Source organism: Carassius gibelio, chromosome A4 (assembly GCF_023724105.1).
Source record: "Carassius gibelio isolate Cgi1373 ecotype wild population from Czech Republic chromosome A4, carGib1.2-hapl.c, whole genome shotgun sequence".
Taxonomy (NCBI): domain Eukaryota; kingdom Metazoa; phylum Chordata; class Actinopteri; order Cypriniformes; family Cyprinidae; genus Carassius; species Carassius gibelio.
The window spans coordinates 9,586,336-9,606,761 of record NC_068374.1 but is presented as its reverse complement, the minus strand read 5'-3'; the positions used below and the strand labels follow the sequence as shown (position 1 = coordinate 9,606,761).

The window sequence follows — 20,426 nt, the reverse complement described above, 5'->3', positions numbered from 1 at the left end:
AACTTATTAGAGTGGGTGTTTCCCCAGAGACAAAGGAACTTTTTCCCGCTTCAGATCGCGGACGTTCATTGGTTGTTCACGCGAACAGAGGCGTGAACCATTTCAAGCCATAAGAGCTCTTCGACCCTCTTAGCTTCTGCTCTTCGCTTCCACGCTTCGCTGGCGGTGTCCTTCTGCGTGGCCTTGGGTTTCTCTCCTATCACCGTCCCTCTCAGCATGGCGACTGAGAGGACAGCCGTTCTCATGGCTCCTTCGGGAGCTTTCATCTCTTGTTTTTGTTTATTTTCTTTACTAAGTTTATTCACCTATTCGCCTCTCCACACAAGGAAGACGAATTCTGAAACATTGCTTTGTTGGACTTTTCAAATATCGCGCAATTCCACAGCAACCCCCAGGAAGACAAGAAAGAACAGAACCACACGCACGCTGGTCTCAAAAGACCATGCTCACGCACGCTGGACCCATGCAAGTATCATTCTCTATGGAGAATTTAAATGCTGCTTAAAGTTTGTCTATGATTTGATTCGTTGTTGTCTTTCAAGGGTTACTGTCTGTGAGCTTGCAAAACTTGGTCTGTGATCACGCTCTCTCTCTCTCTCTCGCCCTTTCTCTCTCATTCATTCTCTCTCTCTCCCCCTCTCCCTTATTTGGATTCCGTTATGTCTTGTACAAAGTTTACTGTCTGTATTGTCGTACGCGTACTTACTCTGTGTGATATTCATGATTGCCTCTGAACCGCTCACATTACGAGTCACTGAAATGTCTGATCTTTAGCTACACGCTCTTTACTTTATAGTAAACAATTTCATAATGATAGGATAATGTTTTCATGGCCAGAGAATATTTTCCTTGAATTATATGTAGTGATAACTTTATTGAAAGTTGATAAGTTAATCTTACAGCCATTTGCTGGACAAACCACTGTTTGATTTGCATTAATTTACAGTAAGAGATATCACTATAATTGATATGAAGAATGGAATATTGACATATTAATGAGTAAATTACAGTGCCTTGTAATGAGTTATTGATATATGCAATTGAGCTATTTTTCATCTTCAATAATTTTAATGTAACTGTCATATGAGATATATGTATTAATCATATCCCTGATTAATTATTCAAATTCCCTATATATCATTTGAGTTAATAATTATGTACAACCCAGTGCAGCTACACCATCACTGACTGTGGAAACTTTACACTGGACCTCAAGCAATGTGGATTGTGTGCCTCTCCTCTCTTCCTCCAGACTCTGGGACCCTGATTTCCAAAGGAAATGCAAAATTTACTTTCATCAGAGAACATAACTTTGGACCACTCAGCAGCAGTCCAGTCCTTTTTGTCTTTAGCCCAGGCGAGACGCTTCTGACACTGTCTGTTGTTCAAGAGTGGCTTGACACAAGGAATGCAACAGCTGAAACCCATGTCTTGCATACGTCTGTGTGTAGTGGTTCTTGAAGCATTGACTCCAGCTGCAGTCCACTCTTTGTGAATCTCCCCCACATTTTTGAGTGGGTTTTGTTTCATAATCCTCTCCAGGGTGCGGTTATCCCTATTGCTTGTACACTTTTTTCTACCACATCTTTTCTTTCCCTTCGCCTCTCTATTAATGTGCTTGGACACAGAGCTCTGGCAATGACCTTTTGTGTCTTGCCCTCCTTGTGCAAGGTGTCAATGGTTGTCTTTTGGACAACTGTCAAGTCAGCAGTCTTCCCCATGATTGTGTAGCCTACATAACTAGACTGAGAGACCATTTAAAGGCCTTTGCAAGTGTTTTGAGTTAATTAGCTGATTAGAGTGTGGCACCGGGTGTCTTCAGCATGGAACCTTTTCACAATATTCTAATTTTCTGAGATACTGAATTTGGGATTTTCCTTAGTTGTCAGTTATAATCATCAAAATTAAAAGAAATAAACATTTGAAATATATCAGTCTGTGTAATGAATGAATATAATATACAAGTTTCACTTTTTGAATGGAATTAGTGAAATAAATCAACTTTTTGATGATATTCTAATTATATGACCAGCACTTGTACTGTAGTTACAATAAATGTATTTTATTCAATGCCATGATTAATGTCAGAAACTCTGCTGAAGCTCATTTCGGTCTTTTGAGGAATCAATTATTATATTCATGATTCATACAGCATTCAGACATTTTAAATATTCATCATCAATTAAAATATGATCTGAAGCTGATTTGTCACTGTGTTTTATTGTTTCTGCACAAATCAAATGAAAGATAAAATATAAAATTACATATTCCTCACAATCATGTTTGTGTAATAATACAAATGATTGATGTGAAAAGACAATAAAATAGAGTTTGAGAAAAAGCACAGATATGCATCGTCACTCAGCAAGACACACATACACACACTGATCTTACTGTCTATATGAGGATTTCTGACACATTTATTCTGACTGTTATTTCAGTGACAGAAGTTCAGCTGCAGTATTAATGTCATGAAGAGACTCAATAACATCTCACTGTTACTGATTTATCATGCAGCTCAAAGCATTATGGATAGAATCTCTCTACAATCTATTCTGATTCATTCACACAGTTTCACTGATGATTTATAATCAACCCTACTCCCAGAATAAACAGTTGATCCAGTATAAACACCAAACCAAGAATAAACAGTTGATCCAGTATAAACACCAAACCCAGAATAAACCCCAAACCCAGGATAGAGTGGCTGAGTGAATGTGGTCTGGACTGTGTGGATGAGGCTCATTTTGTTTCTGGAGACGCTGTAGAAGGACAGAGTTCCTGCACTGTGATCCACAAACACTCCTATTCTACTGCTTATGGACTTCACATGGAGATGAATATGTTTGTTATTGTGTCTGAATGAGTAACTGGAGGGAAAGCAGATCAAACTCCAGGACTGATCATTAGATCCAAACCAACATTCTTTACCCTGTCCCTTCCTGCTGATGCTCTTATATGCCACTGATATACACACAATCCCACTCCACTCAATCTCCCAGTAACAGCGTCCACACACACTCTCTCTACACAACACTTGAGGATTATATTCATCAAATCTGTCTGGATGATCAGGATACAGCTGGACTTCGTCAGTATACGTAATCACTCTGTTCCTTGCAGCCAGAAAGAGACGTTTATTCACTGTGTTCAGATCCAGAGTGAGCTGGTGTGAATCTAATGGAGAATTGAACACATCAGAATCTGGAATTATGAATCTATTTGATCTTTTAACCGCACAGTTCACCCCAAAATGAAAATCTGCTGTTTATTTACTCTTCCTCAGGCCAGCTAAGATTTAGTTGACTTTTTTTTCTTCAACAGTAAATAATTTTTTTTAGCTGAAACAGTGGTCCTTGGTGTTTCATATAATGCAAGTCAACAGTTACCATCACTTTGAGAATCAAAAAAACGTACAGACAACGCTTTAGACGATATATCAAGGTATTATGAAGCGAAACAGTCTGTGCAAGAAACTGAACATTTACAACATTATTACTTTGTATTACAATATTTTATTTATCCTATAGAAAACAGTTGTAGAGGTAGTTTAATACTATAAAAACCAGATGTGTTTTGAAGGCCTCATGGCCTGCATGACAGTGAGAGAAGTCACATGGGAAAGAATGGGATTTTAGCTGAAGTTGTATTCAGATTTCAAGTATACAGAAACTCAAAGGATGTTTCTTTTATTAATTTTTCTTTTTATTTTAATTTATGATTTGAGTAGTGTAATACTTCAATTTACCTTGAGGGTATTTACCTTTTACATAAGGGAATGTTTTATCACTGGTGTTTTTTTTTTTTTATTAAGAACTTATTTTTTAAGAACTTGCTGAACAACTGTCACAGATCAGACCGGAAACAACAGATAAGTGTAAACAGGAAGGTTTATTAACAGTTATTGCAGATGGAGGAACTGGTGAAGTGAATGCAGGTGAAGAACAACACAATGAAGGTTACTGTTGTGCTTATCTGAGGACTGATGGTGTGTCTCTTTTGCAGATTCGTAGGAGATTGCTGAACAGGATCAGTGGAGTCGTTGGAGGATCGTGGGAGATTCAACAGATAAGTCTTTCCTGGTGAGTATCGCTCAGAGAGTCCAGAACAGTCCAAGGATGCAAACGGTACACCGGAAGGTGAGTAACTGGGAAGTGTGTGCATATGTGGTGTGGCTTGATTGGTGACAACAGGTGTGGGTAATCAGTACTCAGGTGACTGTGATGTTGTCCTGTTGTCCTGGATGTTGACTGCAGTGACTGTGACGAATCTCTGACAAACTGTTGTTCAGTACTGTCAAAATCAAAGTCCCACCTCAAACACATCAGCAAAACAAGAAAACTTATCAGTGTACGTCAATATTTGAAAAAGGGCAATTATCAACCGATATATCGGTCATTTTATCGGTCAACCACTACTCCAGAGCCTTGGCAAATGGTCCTGATGTGTATTCACAATGGTCTGGAGAAGTCGTGGCCTAATGGTTAGAGACTTTGACTCCTAACCCTTAGGCTGTGGGATAAAGTCTCAGACCGGCAACACCATGACTGAGGGGCCCTTGAGCAAGGCACCGAACCCCCAACTTCTCCCCGGGCGCCGCAGCATAAATGGCTGCCCACCGCTCCGGGTGTGTGTTCACGGTGTGTGTGTGTGTGTGTTTACTGCTGTGTGTGTGCACTTTGGATGGGTTAAATGCAGAGCACGAATTCTGAGTATGGGTCACCATACTTGGCTGTATGTCACGTTACTTTCACCATGTCACTTTCAGAAACTTATTTCTAGGGGTGTGCATTGGCATTGGTTTCACGATTCGATTACGATTATCACGTCAACGATTCGATTCAATTTGATATGATGCATCACGATGCATCACGATTATATCAAATTTATTTTGTACATTTTTATTAAATTATGTAAGCAGGCTACTTTTTAATATAATTATGTTAATTAATCAATATATATTAATTAATTATTGTTAAGAATTAAAAGTAAATAGAGCTTCAAAACATACAATCAAATATAAAGTAATAAAGGGGGGGAAAGACAATTACAAGTGATAAACAAAAAGCACTTTCAGTATCTGGAAATGTGCTGTAAGTATCAAGTTTACAGATAATCATAGTTATGGGGTTTTTTTTTCTCAACATAATTACCATTTCATTATTACTGATGAGATTAAGACACTGGCAGCTTTAATAGACTGCTTTCACACTAATGCACAGATCTATTTCCACATATCAGATGTTTTGTCCTGTTCTGTAAACATAACTGACTCTGTTTACATCAATTTGGTATCATAAAAGTAGATGCAAGTGCATTTAACCGCAGCCGCGAGCTTCAGGACAAACAAATACAAGGCGCACATGAAAGTCCGTTAGTACGTGAGTTTCGTGCATCTAATATGTATTACATTCCAAATGGCAGAAATGAAAACATATCTAAAGTAAAAGACTAAAATAACAGCAAGTGGAAGCACTGTCTAGCAATGCGCACATGTCTCACAGCACATATTCTGTGCAGTAAAGCCCACCGCGTTTGTCTCTAGAAAAACACACGTGCCATATGCGGGAAAAAGCCAAGCTCTGATTTAAAAATAGAGAGTGCATTTTTAATACTCGCGAATGACGTCATAGGCTATAATCGATTATGGTCTATTACTGCATCGATGCAGAATTGTCCACGTCCGCATCGCGATGCATCGATGCAACGATTAATTTCTACACCCCTACTTATTTCACTTCATAAGATCTCAATGTATCATCAGGAGCCACGGGTATTAATTTAATTTTGCCTGTATATGTTTTTTGGACTCTCAAAGTGCCGGCAGCCATTGACTTACATTATATGAACCACTGCTGATCAGTGTATCAGCAGTACCTCAGTACAGCTTACCAGATATACTGTGCAATTGTGTTATCAATGCTAAATCTCTTCTATCATGTTTTATTTTACCTTATAAAGGAAGAACATGAACATACTCGGTGAGGTTTTCTGCTTGTGACTTACATTGTAGGAAGTCGTTTCTGGTCCAGGGAACAAAGGTGGTGAATGTGACTGTGGAAATCAACAGACATGAACAGTGTAAGATGATGATGGACTCATTTCTGAGAGCAGATGAATCTCCAGTTCTTTACCTCTGTCTGAGATCTTTTTGAGGCCCTTTTTGCAGAAATCCTCAAGTTTAGCTCTTAGCTGATGGATAGATTCTCTTACACCATCAAAAGAGAAGAGAGAACTGAAGGGAATGATGGGATCATCTGTAGATTCAGGAGGTGATGAGAGAGACTGAAAACTCTACAAAAAAAAAAAATTCAGAATTCATCACCTCCACGCTTCACCCAGTAACCTGTATTACTGTTAGATTTGTGCAGCTCTTGTTGACTTATCATTAAGGACCCAATCTACTCATGGCAAAGTTCTTTTTTTTTCTTCTCTTAGGGGTAAAAGAAGTTTGAAATATGCAAACAATGATATACTGTTATCGAACATCCTGCTGACATGCTATAAAAGGAATATCTATGGCAAGCGCTCAGTCCACTGAATTATTTTCTACCTTTATATTTTCTTTGTTCCTTGTTATTTCACTGTAACAATGTGGAAAAAAACAACAGCATATACTGCACATTTGTGGTCTGCTCTTTTTTTTTTTATACAATATATTCCATGAATGCAAGAATATATTTGTTTTTAGATGGATGTATTAAAATGTAATTGCTAATAGTGATTAGGAGACTGGAGTGATTAGGAGTGTTTACGGGAATGTTTGCAAAGCAAGTAAATACAATATTTGTTATTTTTCAAAATGATGGAAATTACTTCAAATATTTTAACTCAATGTTTCAGTTATTTACACTTTTAAATAAGGCAATGTATGTTGTGTAATATAGACATACTACTACAGTGATATTTAACACATCTATAATATTAATGCTGAAAAAATAAGTCGGGAAGGCTTTTGCGGGACAATGGCACTAAGGGGTGGGGGCCCTGGCTCATGGGTAAGGGATAGCGCTTGGTGGCTTGAGTGCGCTGTTGGAGCTCAGGCTCTGGCTTGGGCTGAGCAGGCAACAGAGCAGGCTTTTCAGGCTGTTGAGAGGGCATAGCCTCTTGGAGACATGAAGCAGCCGCTTGTTTGGAACACTTGGGCAGTAAGTGGCGCATAGTTTGTGACTTTTAAGCAATGCTGAAGCATTCCGCAAAGCCCAAATGCTCAGCCCTCTGACGCTGATGTGTCTTCCTCTGAGGCTCCTGAGAGTGGAGAAATGGGAGACCCCTGGGGCGGGGCCGCTATCATGAAAGACTGCGATCCTCAAGGGAAGGAAGCCGAGACTCATGCTCTCGCAGTGAGAGCAGTCTGTCTCAACGAACACAATCTCAGTATGGGTGCGGCCCAGGCAAGTGGCACACTCACTGTGCCCATCCGAGGCATCCAGGGCCACCCTGCACAAGCCACATTCATGGTGCGACATTTTGAATCAAACATAGCAAGAAAATTTGCTCATAATTTGCTCTTTTAGTTTTGCTGGATAGCCGCAGCGGGGAACTGCTGAGGGAAGAGCATCTTTCTGCTGCCGGGGCACTTCTACAGCGAGTACCAGGCTTCCTAGTTCTACTTTGGAGTACAGCGAGAAGATGATTTTCACGCTGAAGGAGAAATATTCGAATGAACGGAATTCAGTTCTGACGTATATTTGACGTATTTTTTATGCAACTGAATAGTAAAACATCTTCTAAGAACATATTGTCAGTGTAACAAGTAATGTGGTGTCACATTGTAGGATTGAGTACATTTGCTAAGGAAATAAGTTTAAAATCTGTAAATAGTGTGACGAGCACTCCAAGAGGAATTAGCGTCGCCCTGGAAACCAGAGCAGAACACCTGCACGTCGTCTGATCGGTCACAGCTGCTCCCCATCAGCCAGCACACACAAAAGGAGCACATACTGCACTCAGAAGAGGGTCTCGAACCGAATGCAACGCTGGTCTAATCCCTCTCCCGTTCCTTCACAGAAAGCAGCGAGTGACCGACAGCCCACACACTTTGGAGCACGTCAGGACACCCACTTTCACCTTGATTGGCACCGAAGAGCACGGAGAGCACACGGGAAGCACCAACCAGCAGAAAGCGGATCAGGACACTTCACCAGGCACCCTTCACTTATCAATAAACCCACCCTCCGGGGCATTTAATTCACGCACCTCTTGTCGAGTGATTCTTCACCCCGTGACAATGGTGGAGAATGCGGGCATAACAGTGAGGAATCACCGACAAGATCACCGCCCCAACGCCTAATTTTTTTCCTTTCTTTCCCTGTTTCTGTTTCTTCACCAGCACCTAGGAAGGCGGCACGCGCGTCCCCGCGATGGAGGACGTCTTACAATGCCTCGCTGAAGTAAGCATCCGCCAGCATCAAATAGCGGAACACCTCGCCACTCGCCTGGGCAGGACGGATGATGAACTCGCCGCCGTCTGGGCAGCTGCAGCCCAGCGCGTTCTGCTACCTGAGCCTCGGGCACAAGCCACCCGTCTGTTACCTAAGATGACGGCCGATGACGATGTGGAAGCCTTCCTTCAGGTCTTCGAAAACACCACCCACCGAGAGAGATGGCCAGAGGACGAGTGTGCACGTGCGCTGGCACCCCTCCTCACCGGTGAAGCACAGAGGGCTTACTTCTCATTCCCCCTGACGAGTGCCGACAGTTATATCGAAGTTAAGCGAGAGATCCTGGCGAGGCTGGGCCTCTCCCCTGTGAGCACCGGCCAGCAGTTCCACGAGTGGGAATACAAGCCTCGGGTGCCAGCCCGTGCCCAGGCGGCCAAACTCAGCCGCATCGCCCAGCACTGGCTGTTGGCAGGAAACCCCACCCCAACGCAGGTAGCGGAACGAGTGGTGGTTGATCGCCTCCTGCGCGCACTGCCTCGCGCCCACCGACAGGCCGTCGGCATGAGGAACCCACGTGACATCCGGGACCTGGTGGAGGCGATCGAGCTGGCGGAGGCTGTCCATCACAGCAGGGCAGGGGACCAGCTGCCGCCATTCCCCCGGAGGGTGGTCCAGGAGCGACGCCCGCTCGAAGGCACCGCGTGACCAGTCAGCAGGCCGACGGTTCCCCCACCGCGAGATGAGCCCATGCCCAGTACCGGCTGGAGCCCTCGAAGCAGAGGTGAAGGTGGATGGAAGACGGTTCCGGGCCTTGTTGGATCAGGCAGTGCGGTCACCCTCATCCAGTCGCGACTGTGCGCCCCTCGAAGCGGCCGGAAAAACTTCCTACCAATTACCTGTGTGCACGGAGACACTCGCCAAGTACCGGCCCGTGAGGTGGTCATTTCGTCCCCCCAGGGCACCTGGCCGGTGGAGGTAGGCCTGGTGAAGGACCTGCCGGTGGCCGTACTGCTTGGAAGGGATTGGCCCGGCTTCGAGAAGCTGCTGTCCGCCGCCACTCAGACTGCCCGCCCTAAGGGGAATCATTGAAGACCGAGGCAGCTGCCTGGACCCCGCCACCAACCGGCCCTGCTCGTCTCCGACAGTGGGAGAGAAGGTGAGGCCCCCTCCCAGTCTACTAATCTGTTTTATGATGTGTACCAACAGGCCGCTGGAGGGGGCTCCTTCGCCAAGGAACAGCGGGAGGACGACCGACTCAAGCACTGTTGGAGCCAGGTGCGAGTCATAGATGGAGAGGACGTCCTCCCCCGGCCCCACCCTCTCCCATATTTTGTTGTAGAGAATGGCCTGCTGTATTGTGTCGCCCAGCGTAGGGGGGAGGAGAAAAAGTTACTAGTCGTGCCTCGAGCCAAGACCGAGACCATTCTAGAACTGGCCCATTCCCACCCCATGGCAGGACACCTCGCGGCAGCCAATACTGCACAACGCATCCGCAACTGCTTCCATTGGCCGGACTTGGACACTGAGGTAAAGATGTTCTGCCAAGCCTGCCCGACCTGTCAGGCCACGTCGCCCAGGACTCCTCCCCCCAGCCCGCTCATCCCGCTGCCTATCATCGAGGTGCCCTTCGAGCGGATTGGAATGAACATAGTGGGGCCGTTGCTGAAGTCTGCCTGAGGGCATGAGCACATCCTGGTCATCGTCGACTATGCCACCCGGTACCCAGAAGCAGTCCCCCTGCGGAAGGCCACCGCGAAGTCCATCGCCCAGGAGCTGTTTCTGCTGGCCAGCCGAGTCGGCCTCCCCTCGGAGATCCTGACTGACCAGGGAACCCCCTTCATGTCCCGGCTAATGGCTGACCTCTGCCGGCTGCTGCGGGTGAAGCAGTTGAGGACCACTGTTTATCACCCCCAAACTGATGGGCTCGTAGAGAGATTTAACCAGACCGTCAAGCAAATGCTCAGACGTGTGGCGGCGGAGGACAAGCGGGATTGGGACCTCATGATCCCCTACGTGCTCTTTGGGATCCGCGAAGTTCCCCAAACTGGCTTCACCCCCTTCGAGCTCCTGTATGGCCGTCAACCCTCCGGGAACACTTCACCAGGGCCCAACAGGTGCAGCAACGTCGTTACGACCGGGCACCCCAACCACGGAAGTTCCAACCGGGAGACCGCGTCATAGTCCTGGTCCCCAGCTCTGCCTGCAAATTTCTGGCCTCCTGGAAGGGACCCTACTCGGTCGTGGAGAGGATTGGACCGGTCACTTACCGCCTGAGACAGCCGGGACGACGGCAGGCGGAGCAACTCTACCACATCAACCTCCTAAAGAAATGGGTGGGGACCCGGGACCAAGTAGCTGCCCTGAGCCTCACCGAGCCTGTGGTTGTGGATGTCAACCCCCACCTTTCGGCTGCCCAGAAGACAGAGCTGCAGCACCTGGTCAGTCAGTTCCAGGATGTGTTCTCCTCTCAGCCCGGGCAGACCAACGTGCTTCAACACCATATCCGGACGCCCCCAGGAGTCGTCGTTAGGCAACGGCCCTACCGAGTCCCGGAGGCTCGTCGGCAGGCTATTGAGGAGGAGGTCCAACAGATGCTAAAGTTGGGGGTAATAGAACCATCCCGGAGTCCGTGGTCCAGCCCCATTGAGATGGTCCCAAAGCCGGATGGCACCCTCCGCTTTTGTAACGATTTCCGCCACCTGAACGAAGTCTCCGAATTCGACGGGTACCCCATGCCTCGGGTGGACGAACTGCTGGACCTGCTAGGAAGGTTCCGGTATATCAGTACCCTAGACCTCACCAAGGGCTATTGGCAGGTACCGCTCTCCGAGGCTGCCAAGCTGAAGACCGCCTTCTCCACCCCCAGTGGCCACTGGCAGTACCGGACCCTTCCCTTCGGCCTACATGGGGCCCCTGCGACGTTCCAGCGGATGATGAACATCCTCACCAGGCTTACGCAGCCGCCTACCTGGATGACGTCGTGGTCCACTCCGAGGCGTGGGACGAACATCTGGATCGACTTACCGCCAGCCCCCGAAAATGCCACCTAGCCCTCTCTAAGGGCCAAGTACCTGGGCTATCAAGTCGGCCGTGGACTCATCCGGCCGCAAGACAAGAAAGTTGAGGCCATCCACGCCACCCCAAGACCCGAGACCAAGACCCAGGTACGAGCCTTCTTGGGGTTGGCGGGTTATTACCGTTGTTTTATCCCCAACTTCTCCTCTTTAGCCGCCCCCCTGACAGACCTGACCAGGAAGGGGCAGCCGGAGAAAGTATGCTGGACCCCGTCGGCGGAAGAAGCCTTCTCCCAGGTGAAAGCAGCACTCACGTCCTTGCCGGTACTACGCGCCCCGGACTTTAGCTGCCCCTTCCTGCTGCAGACGGATGCCTCCGACACAGGACTAGGAGCGGTCCTCTCCCAAATTCAGGAAGGTGAGGAGCATCCGATCATCTACATCAGCAGGAAGCTGTCCCCCGCCGAGAGGAAGTACACCGCTGTGGAGAAGGAAGCCCTGGTCATCAGGCAGTCCTGGAGCTCCGGTACTACCTCCTGGGCCGCAAGTTCACCCTGGTAAACGACCACGCGCCCCTACAGTGGATGGCCCGCGCCAAGGACACCAACGCCAGGGTGACTCGCTGGTTCCTAGCACTCCAGGACTTCCACTTCGAAGTCCGCCATCGAGCTGGGGCCGCCAACGCGAACGCCGATGGCCTCTCCTGGATCTGGACAGCTTATGCAGGTCTGTCTGGGGTCATTCCCCCCCCTCCCCTAATTTCACCCCTACTGTCTACATGTATTCACAGGACCAGAACGACGCTTAGGGGGGGGGGTGGAATGTGACGAGCACTCCCAGAGGAATCAGCGTCGCCCTGGAAACCAAAGCAGAACACCTGCACGTCCTCATCACCGGCTGATCGGTCACAGCTGCTCCCCATCAGCCAGCACACTCAAAAGGAGCACATACTGCACTCAGAAGAGAGTCTCGAACCGAATGCAACGCTGGTCTAATCCCTCTCCCGTTCCTTCACAGAAAGCAGCGAGTGACCGACAGCCCACACACTTCGGAGCACGTCAGGACACCCATTTTCACCTTGATTGGCACCGAAGAGCACGGAGAGCACACGGGAAGCACCAACCAGCAGAAAGCGGATCAGGACACTTCACCAGGCACCCTTCACTTATCAATAAACCCACCCTCCAGGGCATTTAATTCACACACCTCTTGTCGAGTGATTCTTCACCCCGTGACAATAGATTAAACATTATTCATAAATTTTAACCGGCTATTGATTCTGCCCTGAAACTTAGGGCAAGAGCAGGTTTTCTGTGATTTCTTTATGCTGAAGCATTTTTAATCTACAACCTCACTTCCTGTTTGGGGTCTTCATGTTAAAGCGAGCAGCAGACAGCACACCCTGATGCTTTTCTCATCATAGCTGGTGATTTCAACCATGCTGACTTAAAGAGTGTGTTTCCAAAAATACACCAACACATTAACTTTCCAACAAGAGGTAAAAACATTTTAGACTTTGTTTATACCACACAGAGAGGAGCTTACACCTGAAACAAAACAGCACCACTGCACAGAAGACTCCACCTCCTCCCAGTGACCAGGTGACGACGCTGACCCTGGACAGCGTGAGGAGATCCTTCAGCAGGATCAATGCATGCAAAGCTCCGGGACCTGACAACATTCCTGGGCGTGTACTGAGAGACTGTGCAGCAGAACTCACCGATGTCTTCACAGACATTTTCAACATCTCACTTAGTCAGGCTGTTATTCCCACATGTTTCAAAACTACCACCATCATTCCAGTCCCGAAGAAGCCATCTCCATCCTGCTTCAATGACTACCATCCTGGTGCACTTACTCCCATCCTCATGAAGTGCTTTAAACGGCTAGTCATGCACCACATCAAGTCTGCCCTCCCTCCCTCCCTGGACCCATTCCAGTTTGCATATCGTCCAACCGGTCGACCGATGATGCCATCTCCACTGCCGTCCACTCAGCACTCACACATCTGGAAAAAAAGGTTTGCGGATGACACAACTGTGGTGGGTCTCATTAGCAACAGAGATTACAGGAGCGAGGTGAGCCACCTGGCCGGGTGGTGCAGTGACTTCAGGAGAGCGCACACTCAGCATGTTCCTCTGACCATCAACGGTGCGTCTGTGGAGAGAGTGAGTAGCACCAAGTTCCTGGGTGTGCACATCACAGAGGACCTCTCCTGGACCAACAACACCGCAGCACTGACCAAGAAATCACAACAGCGTCTCTACTTCCTCCACAAACTGAGGAGAGCCAGAGCCCCACCCCCCATCATGTACACCTTCTACAGAGGCACCATCGAGAGCATTCTGACGAGCTGCATCACTGTGTGGTATGGCGCCTGCAACGCGTTCTGCCGGAAGACTCTGCAACGCATAGTGAGAGCAGCTGAGAAGATCATTGGTGTCTCTCTCCCCTCCCTCCAGGAAATTTATGGAATCCGTCTCACTTGCAAAGCCCTCTGCATTGCAGGTGACCCCACCCACCCGTCACACAGCTTCTTCAGTCTGCTGCCATCAGGGAGGAGACTGCGGAGTCTCCAGGCCAGGACCAGCAGACTGAAGGACAGCTTCATCCATCAGGCTTTCAGGAAGCTGAACTCGCTCCCGAACTTGCCCCCCCAATCCCTCTTCTGCCCCAGGCACCACTGAACTATGACCGCCCCCCCCCCAGGTCCCACATCCCCAGATCCTTCCACCCCCCTTCCACTAACATACGTTGACATGCACCAGTCACTTTGTGCAGCATTGGTCTGCTCACTACCTAATTCACCATGGAACTGACGTCATTCTACTACCTCATTAGTTTAAATAAAATAACTGCTCTTGAGCCCTTTTGTCACTTTAATCAGGCTGAATAAGGTTTTTTTTTTTTGCACTAAAAATCTTTTTATCTGCACTGTTTGTTCACTGGTTTGCACTCTATCTGCCATGTGCCTTGCGCTACTTTATTTAACTTTACTTTTATTTTTTATTATATTACTTTTTTACATTTCCTTATTGTATAGTTGTATCTTATATTATATATTTGTTCTCGATTTTTAGGCTCTACTGTTAGTGTTATCTGTGTGCACCGGGGATCTGAGAGTAACGCAATTTAGATTCTCTGTATGTATGTACTGTACATGTGGAAGAATTGACAATAAAGCAGACTTGACTTGACTTGACTTGACTTGGGAAAAAGTTACGAAAATAAAAGTCAGATTTGAAGATCACCTGACCCAATGTTAGTGAACATTACTAAAACACGCTGGAAAATCTAGCTGGGTGAACACTGGTTATCAAGTTTATAAAAAATGTTGTAAGAAGACATAATTAGCAAAAAATGTTACATCCCTTCCTTAAAAAAAATATATGGGAATATACGTTTTTTTACCAATCAAATGTTAGAAATGATGCATCATGATACAAATGCCAACCTGTATTGATGCACACTTTTTTTATATTAATTCACTGCATTGTTAACTTTTTTTACCGTCTTCTTACTGTCCCTAATATATACACACATTCATGGAATGAGCAGATTTCTGTTTCCCAACATGCTTGGCTTCTGACTGTTAAGGAGAGTAAATGTTTAATTAAATGTTATTTCATGGGTTTTTGCTCAATATTCATATAGGCGGAGATCTGTTATTTTTTAATGTTCCATTTTTTTTTTTTTTTTTAAAGGGTTTCTGGCATTCCTGAGTTTTTGTAGAGCCTGTGGTTAGGCTGAAGACTGGCTGAACACCATTAAGACAATATGATATTTAATAAAGTAATTGCTATGCACTGTGTGCTTGTGCTATTGTTGACTAGCTATATATGAAAATATACATACAGTATTGTTCAAAATAATAGCAGTACAATGTGACTAACCAGAATAATCAAGGTTTTTAGTATATTTTTTATTGCTACGTGGCAAACAAGTTACCAGTAGGTTCAGTAGATTGTCAGAAAACAAACAAGACCCAGCATTCATGGTATGCACGCTCTTAAGGCTGTGCAATTGGGCAATTAGTTGAAAGGGGTGTGTTCAAAAAAATAGCAGTGTCTACCTTTGACTGTACAAACTCAAAACTATTTTGTACAAACATTTTTTTTTTCTGGGATTTAGCAATCCTGTGAATCACTAAACTAATATTTAGTTGTATGACCACAGTTTTTTAAAACTGCTTGACATCTGTGTGGCATGGAGTCAACCAACTTGTGGCACCTCTCAGCTGTTATTCCACTCCATGATTCTTTAACAACATTCCACAATTCATTCACATTTCTTGGTTTTGCTTCAGAAACAGCATTTTTGATATCACCCCACAAGTTCTCAATTGGATTAAGGTCTGGAGATTGGGCTGGCCACTCCATAACATTAATTTTGTTGGTTTGGAACCAAGACTTTGCCCGTTTACTAGTGTGTTTTGGGTCATTGTCTTGTTGAAACAACCATTTCAAGGGCATGTCCTCTTCAGCATAGGGCAACATGACCTCTTCAAGTATTTTAACATATGCAAACTGATCCATGACCCCTGGTATGCGATAAATAGGCCCAACACCATAGTAGGAGAAACATGCCCATATCATGATGCTTGCACCTCCATGCTTCACTGTCTTCACTGTGTACTGTGGCTTGAATTCAGAGTTTGGTGGTCGTCTCACAAACTGCCTGTGGCCCTTGGACCCAAAAAGAACAATTTTACTCTCATCAGTCCACAAAATGTTCCTCCATTTCTCTTTAGGCCAGTTGATGTGTTCTTTGGCAAATTGTAACCTCTTCTGCACATGCCTTTTTTTTAACAGAGGGACTTTGCGGGGGATTCTTGAAAATAGATTAGCTTCACACAGACGTCTTCTAACTGTCACAGTACTTACAGGTAACTCCAGACTGTCTTTGATCATCCTGGAGGTGATCACTGGCTGAGCCTTTGCCATTCTGGTTATTCTTCTATCCATTTTGATGGTTGTCTTCCGTTTTCTTCCACGTCTCTCTGGTTTTGCTCTCCATTTTAAGGCATTGGAGATCATTTTAGCTGAACAGCCTATCATTTTTTGCACCTCTTTATAGGTTTTCCCCTCTCTAATCAACTTTTTAATCAAAGTACGCTGTTCTTCTGAACAATGTCTTGAACGACCCATTTTCCTCAGCTTTCAAATGCATGTTCAACAAGTGTTGGCTTCATCCTTAAATAGGGGCCACCTGATTCACACCTGTTTCTTCACAAAATTGATGACCTCAGTGATTGAATGCCACACTGCTATTTTTTTGAACACACCCCTTTCAACTAATTCAACTAATTGCCCAATTGCACAGCCTTAAGAGCGTGCATATCATGAATGCTGGGTCTCATTTGTTTTCTGAGAATCTACTGAACCTACTGGTAACTTGTTTGCCACGTAGCAATAAAAAAATATACAAAAAACCTTGATTATTCTGGTTAGTCACATTGTACTGCTATTATTTTGAACAATACTGTATATAATGTAACTTATTATAAAATCTAAACACTATATTATATATTTCTATATGTGTGTATACATTGCACGAGTAAATATATTTTTATAAATATATTAATAAACTAAAACTAAATATATTTTTATATTTTGCACGAGTTTAATATATTTATACACATGCAGTACCATGTCTTATTATATGTACATCTATATGTCATGAAGTGTATTACTAAATATATTATGATATAACTAAATATATTGTCACATATTTTTCACTATATTGAAAGCGGCAATTCCTTGTGTTATTCAGTATATTGCAATATAATTCTCTGTATATGTTCCATACATTGTTAAATCATTTAATATATTGATCATTCATATATAAGGAAATGTATTTTCTTTGTGTAAAGGATAACATCACCTGACAGAATTCCTGACAAAACTGCAGTCAAAGACTCATTCTGCACTCATGAAATGTTTGCTCAAGTCCACTCTGACCCTGTTCTTCTAGAGCTGTGTTACCTGCAGGAACTGGATGTGATCCTGTGTGTGTGAAAGCTGCTCCAGCTCAGCGTCTCTCCTCCTCAGATAATTGATCTCCTGCTCCAGTCGCTCCAGTCGTTCTTCAGCTCGACTCACTGCAGTCTTTTCCTGATCTCTGATCAGTCGTATCAGCTCTGAGCGGCGTCTCTCAATGCAGTGGATGAGCTCAGTAAAGATCCTCTCACTGTCCTCCACTGCTGTCTGTGCAGAGCACTGTTAGGACACACAGTGATTCAGCTTCAGTGAGTCTGAACTGAGACAGAGACAAACTTCTCTTCTTCTCCAGACTCACCTTATAAGACTCCACAGTCTCTCTCAGCTGCTGAAGATCTTTCTTTCTGTGCTGGATTCTCTGCTGGAACTGCTTCTGCAGCTCCTTCAACTGCATCTGGAGGAAAAATGGATAATAGTAAATGTCACATAAAACTGTGTTGTTTTTTTGTGTTTGCCTCTGTGATAACATGGCATGCATTCCCCTCAGCATGGCAGATTTGGTATTACATTCCCCATAGTGACTTTCAGAGGATGTAGTGCGAGTTCCCTCAAGAGGGAATGTCTCAGGTTACGCATGTAACCATGGTTCCCTGAGAGGGAACATGACACTGCATCCCCTTGCCATGCCTCTGGGACACCTGCTTCATCTCCTTCAGACGAAGAAGTGGATATTGTGTTCTCCTGGCCCCCTTAGCTATGTTCCCTCATAGTGACTTCTAGAGGACGCAGTGTCTCAATGGGATACTGGGATTGTCACTCTAGCCTTTTTAGGCCAAGGTTTACCAAATTCATATTTGTGTAACCAAAAGATGATATTGAGATATTTTTGTTAATTTAATTTACTTAGAATGTTAATAAATATTACTAAACAGTCATTAAATATTCGTGTTGACTTGAGCTAATTTAAGCGTTTTCATAAAGCATGTTTTAGATTTATTGAAAAAATAATAGGCTACTGTTGCATTACTGAAAGAGAATAAAATATTACTGTGGTATTACTGAAGAAACAATACTGTTGTATTTTTTTTCTTTATCACAAGCAGTGTCCATTTATTTCCCATTTATTACACTGTTATGGTGACCAGATGATGGTGACCAAAAATTATGTCTGGCCTAGGAAAATGGACATTGTCGCCCTTTATTCAAATATTTTATTAATAAGATTTTTTTTTTACACATATTGCGTAGTTGTGCTTTCATCAAAAACAAGGGAGAACCAATTAAATATTAATAACTTATTATATTATTGTATTTAATGTTTGCTTAATTTCCTGTGAGCCTTTTTGTTTTCTATGTATTTTTTGATCTTGTAGGATCATCCAAAGCAAATATTTAGAAATATCCTCACTGACATCACTTTTGGCCACAACTGCATATAAGAAATGGATGTAGTATTACTAAAATGAAAAGCATTGTCTTCATTGCTGTTGGTTGAGATTTTTGTTTTCCTTGGGAACAAAGAATGTCATGTGTTGAAACAACATGAGAGTAAGTAAATCGTGAATCTTCATATTTTTCAGTGATACTACTGGAATAAGTTCATACCTGTTTTTCTGTCCTCTGTGCTGCAGCTGATACAGTTTTGTGGTTTTTATGTTCATCCATACACAGCACACATATACATTTCTGATCAGTAAGACAGAAAACCTCAAGGAGCTTGTCATGTTTCTGGCAGATCATCTCCTGCAGTCGTCCAGTGGCTTCTGTCACTTTGTGTGGTTTACGTGAATGAAACTCCTCATGATGATCAAAATGAGATTGACAGTAAGATTCCTGACAGTTCAGACAGGACTTGACGGCTTTATATTTTATTCCAGTACAGACGTCACACTTAACATCTCCAGCTCCAGCGTCACAGTCAGCAGGAAGTTTAGTCTTCTTCAGTTTCTCCACCACTTCAGCCAGAATAGTGTTTCTAGCTAAAGCAGGTCTTGGACTGAAGGTCTGTCTGCACTGAGGACAGCTGTAGACTTTCTTCCGATCCTCCTGATCCCAGTGATCTGTAATACAGCTCTTACAGTAACTGTGTCCACAGGAAGTAGTCACAGGATCCTTCAGGAGATCCAGACACACTGGACACATGAACTCATTTTGATCCACTGAAATTCTGGCTTCTGCCATTTTACTGCTTGAATCCAGAGACACAAACACACAACCGCTCGACTACACTTTAGTTTCACTTTCCCTGAACAGGAGATTACCGTTTCCTGTTTCTGTGTTTGTGTGACGTGTGTAAAACAGGCCAACCACTAGATGTCAGTCTCACACAGGCACCAAGAGAAAAATTACAGAGAAGCAAGAAAATGTCTTTAAAAACCACAATAATACTGTATCATAATTACTACATTTGTACTGCAAGATTGAAAACTGTTCAGATTAACAGTTTCTTAATTCTTTAGGAATGTTTTCACTTAGTTTGTGATTAAATATTATATCTGGATCCTTTTTTTTGTTTTGTTTTGTCAAAAGCCCAGAATCATTCAAGTTTATAAAATATTTTAAAACTTGTGTCACTTCTTGTTAGTGAAACTGACGTTTCGATGCAGTGTCGAAATCCCGAAGCGTAGATGTTTCGAGGGGTGGCAAAATAAAAATCTCACAACACATGCAAGTGACCACTAGGTGTCACAGTGGAGACGGGTGTTGAATGTAGCGTAGTGGTGGGGGGATCAATTCTTAAAACTACCAATACCAAACCCTTACACCATGTCTACCCCAGAAGAGAGTGGCGCAACAAAATAATTGTATAAATACTCATTATAATCAGTGTTGCTGTCTACACTGGATGTGGTGCAGCGCAACACAACAAATCCCCAACAGAAAACTGCTGCTGCTTTCTATTTATGACATATTGACACAAATTTCAAATGATTTTCAACGGTCGCTTTGTCACGTCCAGTGTGGACAGACTTTAGCTGTTGCGGTGAGGTATGACAACTGTCATATCCGGTGTAGACACTGTTAGGAGGAATGTAGTATAACAAGCTGACTATGCCACCCCTTTTTATAGAAAGGGGAAGTAACTACCC

At 44.4% G+C, this 20,426-nt stretch overlaps 1 protein-coding gene across 3 annotated transcripts; it reads right to left on the bottom strand.

Moving 5' to 3' along the window:
• Window positions 1-2,390: 2,390 nt before the first annotated feature.
• Window positions 2,391-19,582, bottom strand: LOC127969190 (E3 ubiquitin/ISG15 ligase TRIM25). Of its 3 annotated transcripts, none has more exons than XM_052570989.1 (6): window positions 18,943-19,582; window positions 17,696-17,791; window positions 17,383-17,616; window positions 6,135-6,294; window positions 6,007-6,054; window positions 2,391-3,177 (listed from the first exon to the last, which is right to left on the bottom strand). In XM_052570989.1, the coding sequence occupies exons 1-6, from the start codon at window positions 19,516-19,518 to the stop codon at window positions 2,561-2,563; spliced, it is 1,731 nt and encodes a 576-aa protein (XP_052426949.1). In that variant the 5' UTR covers window positions 19,519-19,582; the 3' UTR covers window positions 2,391-2,560. The 3 variants fall into 3 exon arrangements, with proteins under 3 accessions (XP_052426949.1, XP_052426957.1, XP_052426966.1); XM_052570997.1 differs by lacking the exon at window positions 2,391-3,177 and adding an exon at window positions 3,779-4,314; XM_052571006.1 differs by lacking the exon at window positions 2,391-3,177 and adding an exon at window positions 3,779-4,293.
• Window positions 19,583-20,426: the final 844 nt, after the last annotated feature.

Bases quoted from the DNA above. Each gene is read 5' to 3' on its own strand.
- LOC127969190 (XM_052570989.1), bottom strand. From the start codon at position 19,518: ATGGCAGAAGCCAGAATTTCAGTGGATCAAAATGAGTTCATGTGTCCA. The intron at 17,792-18,942 runs GTATGAACTTAT...TTTTTCCTCCAG, and splicing joins CACAGAGGACAGAAAAACAG to ATGCAGTTGAAGGAGCTGCA. The intron at 6,055-6,134 runs GTAAAGAACTGG...TGATTTCCACAG, and splicing joins CAAAAAGATCTCAGACAGAG to TCACATTCACCACCTTTGTT.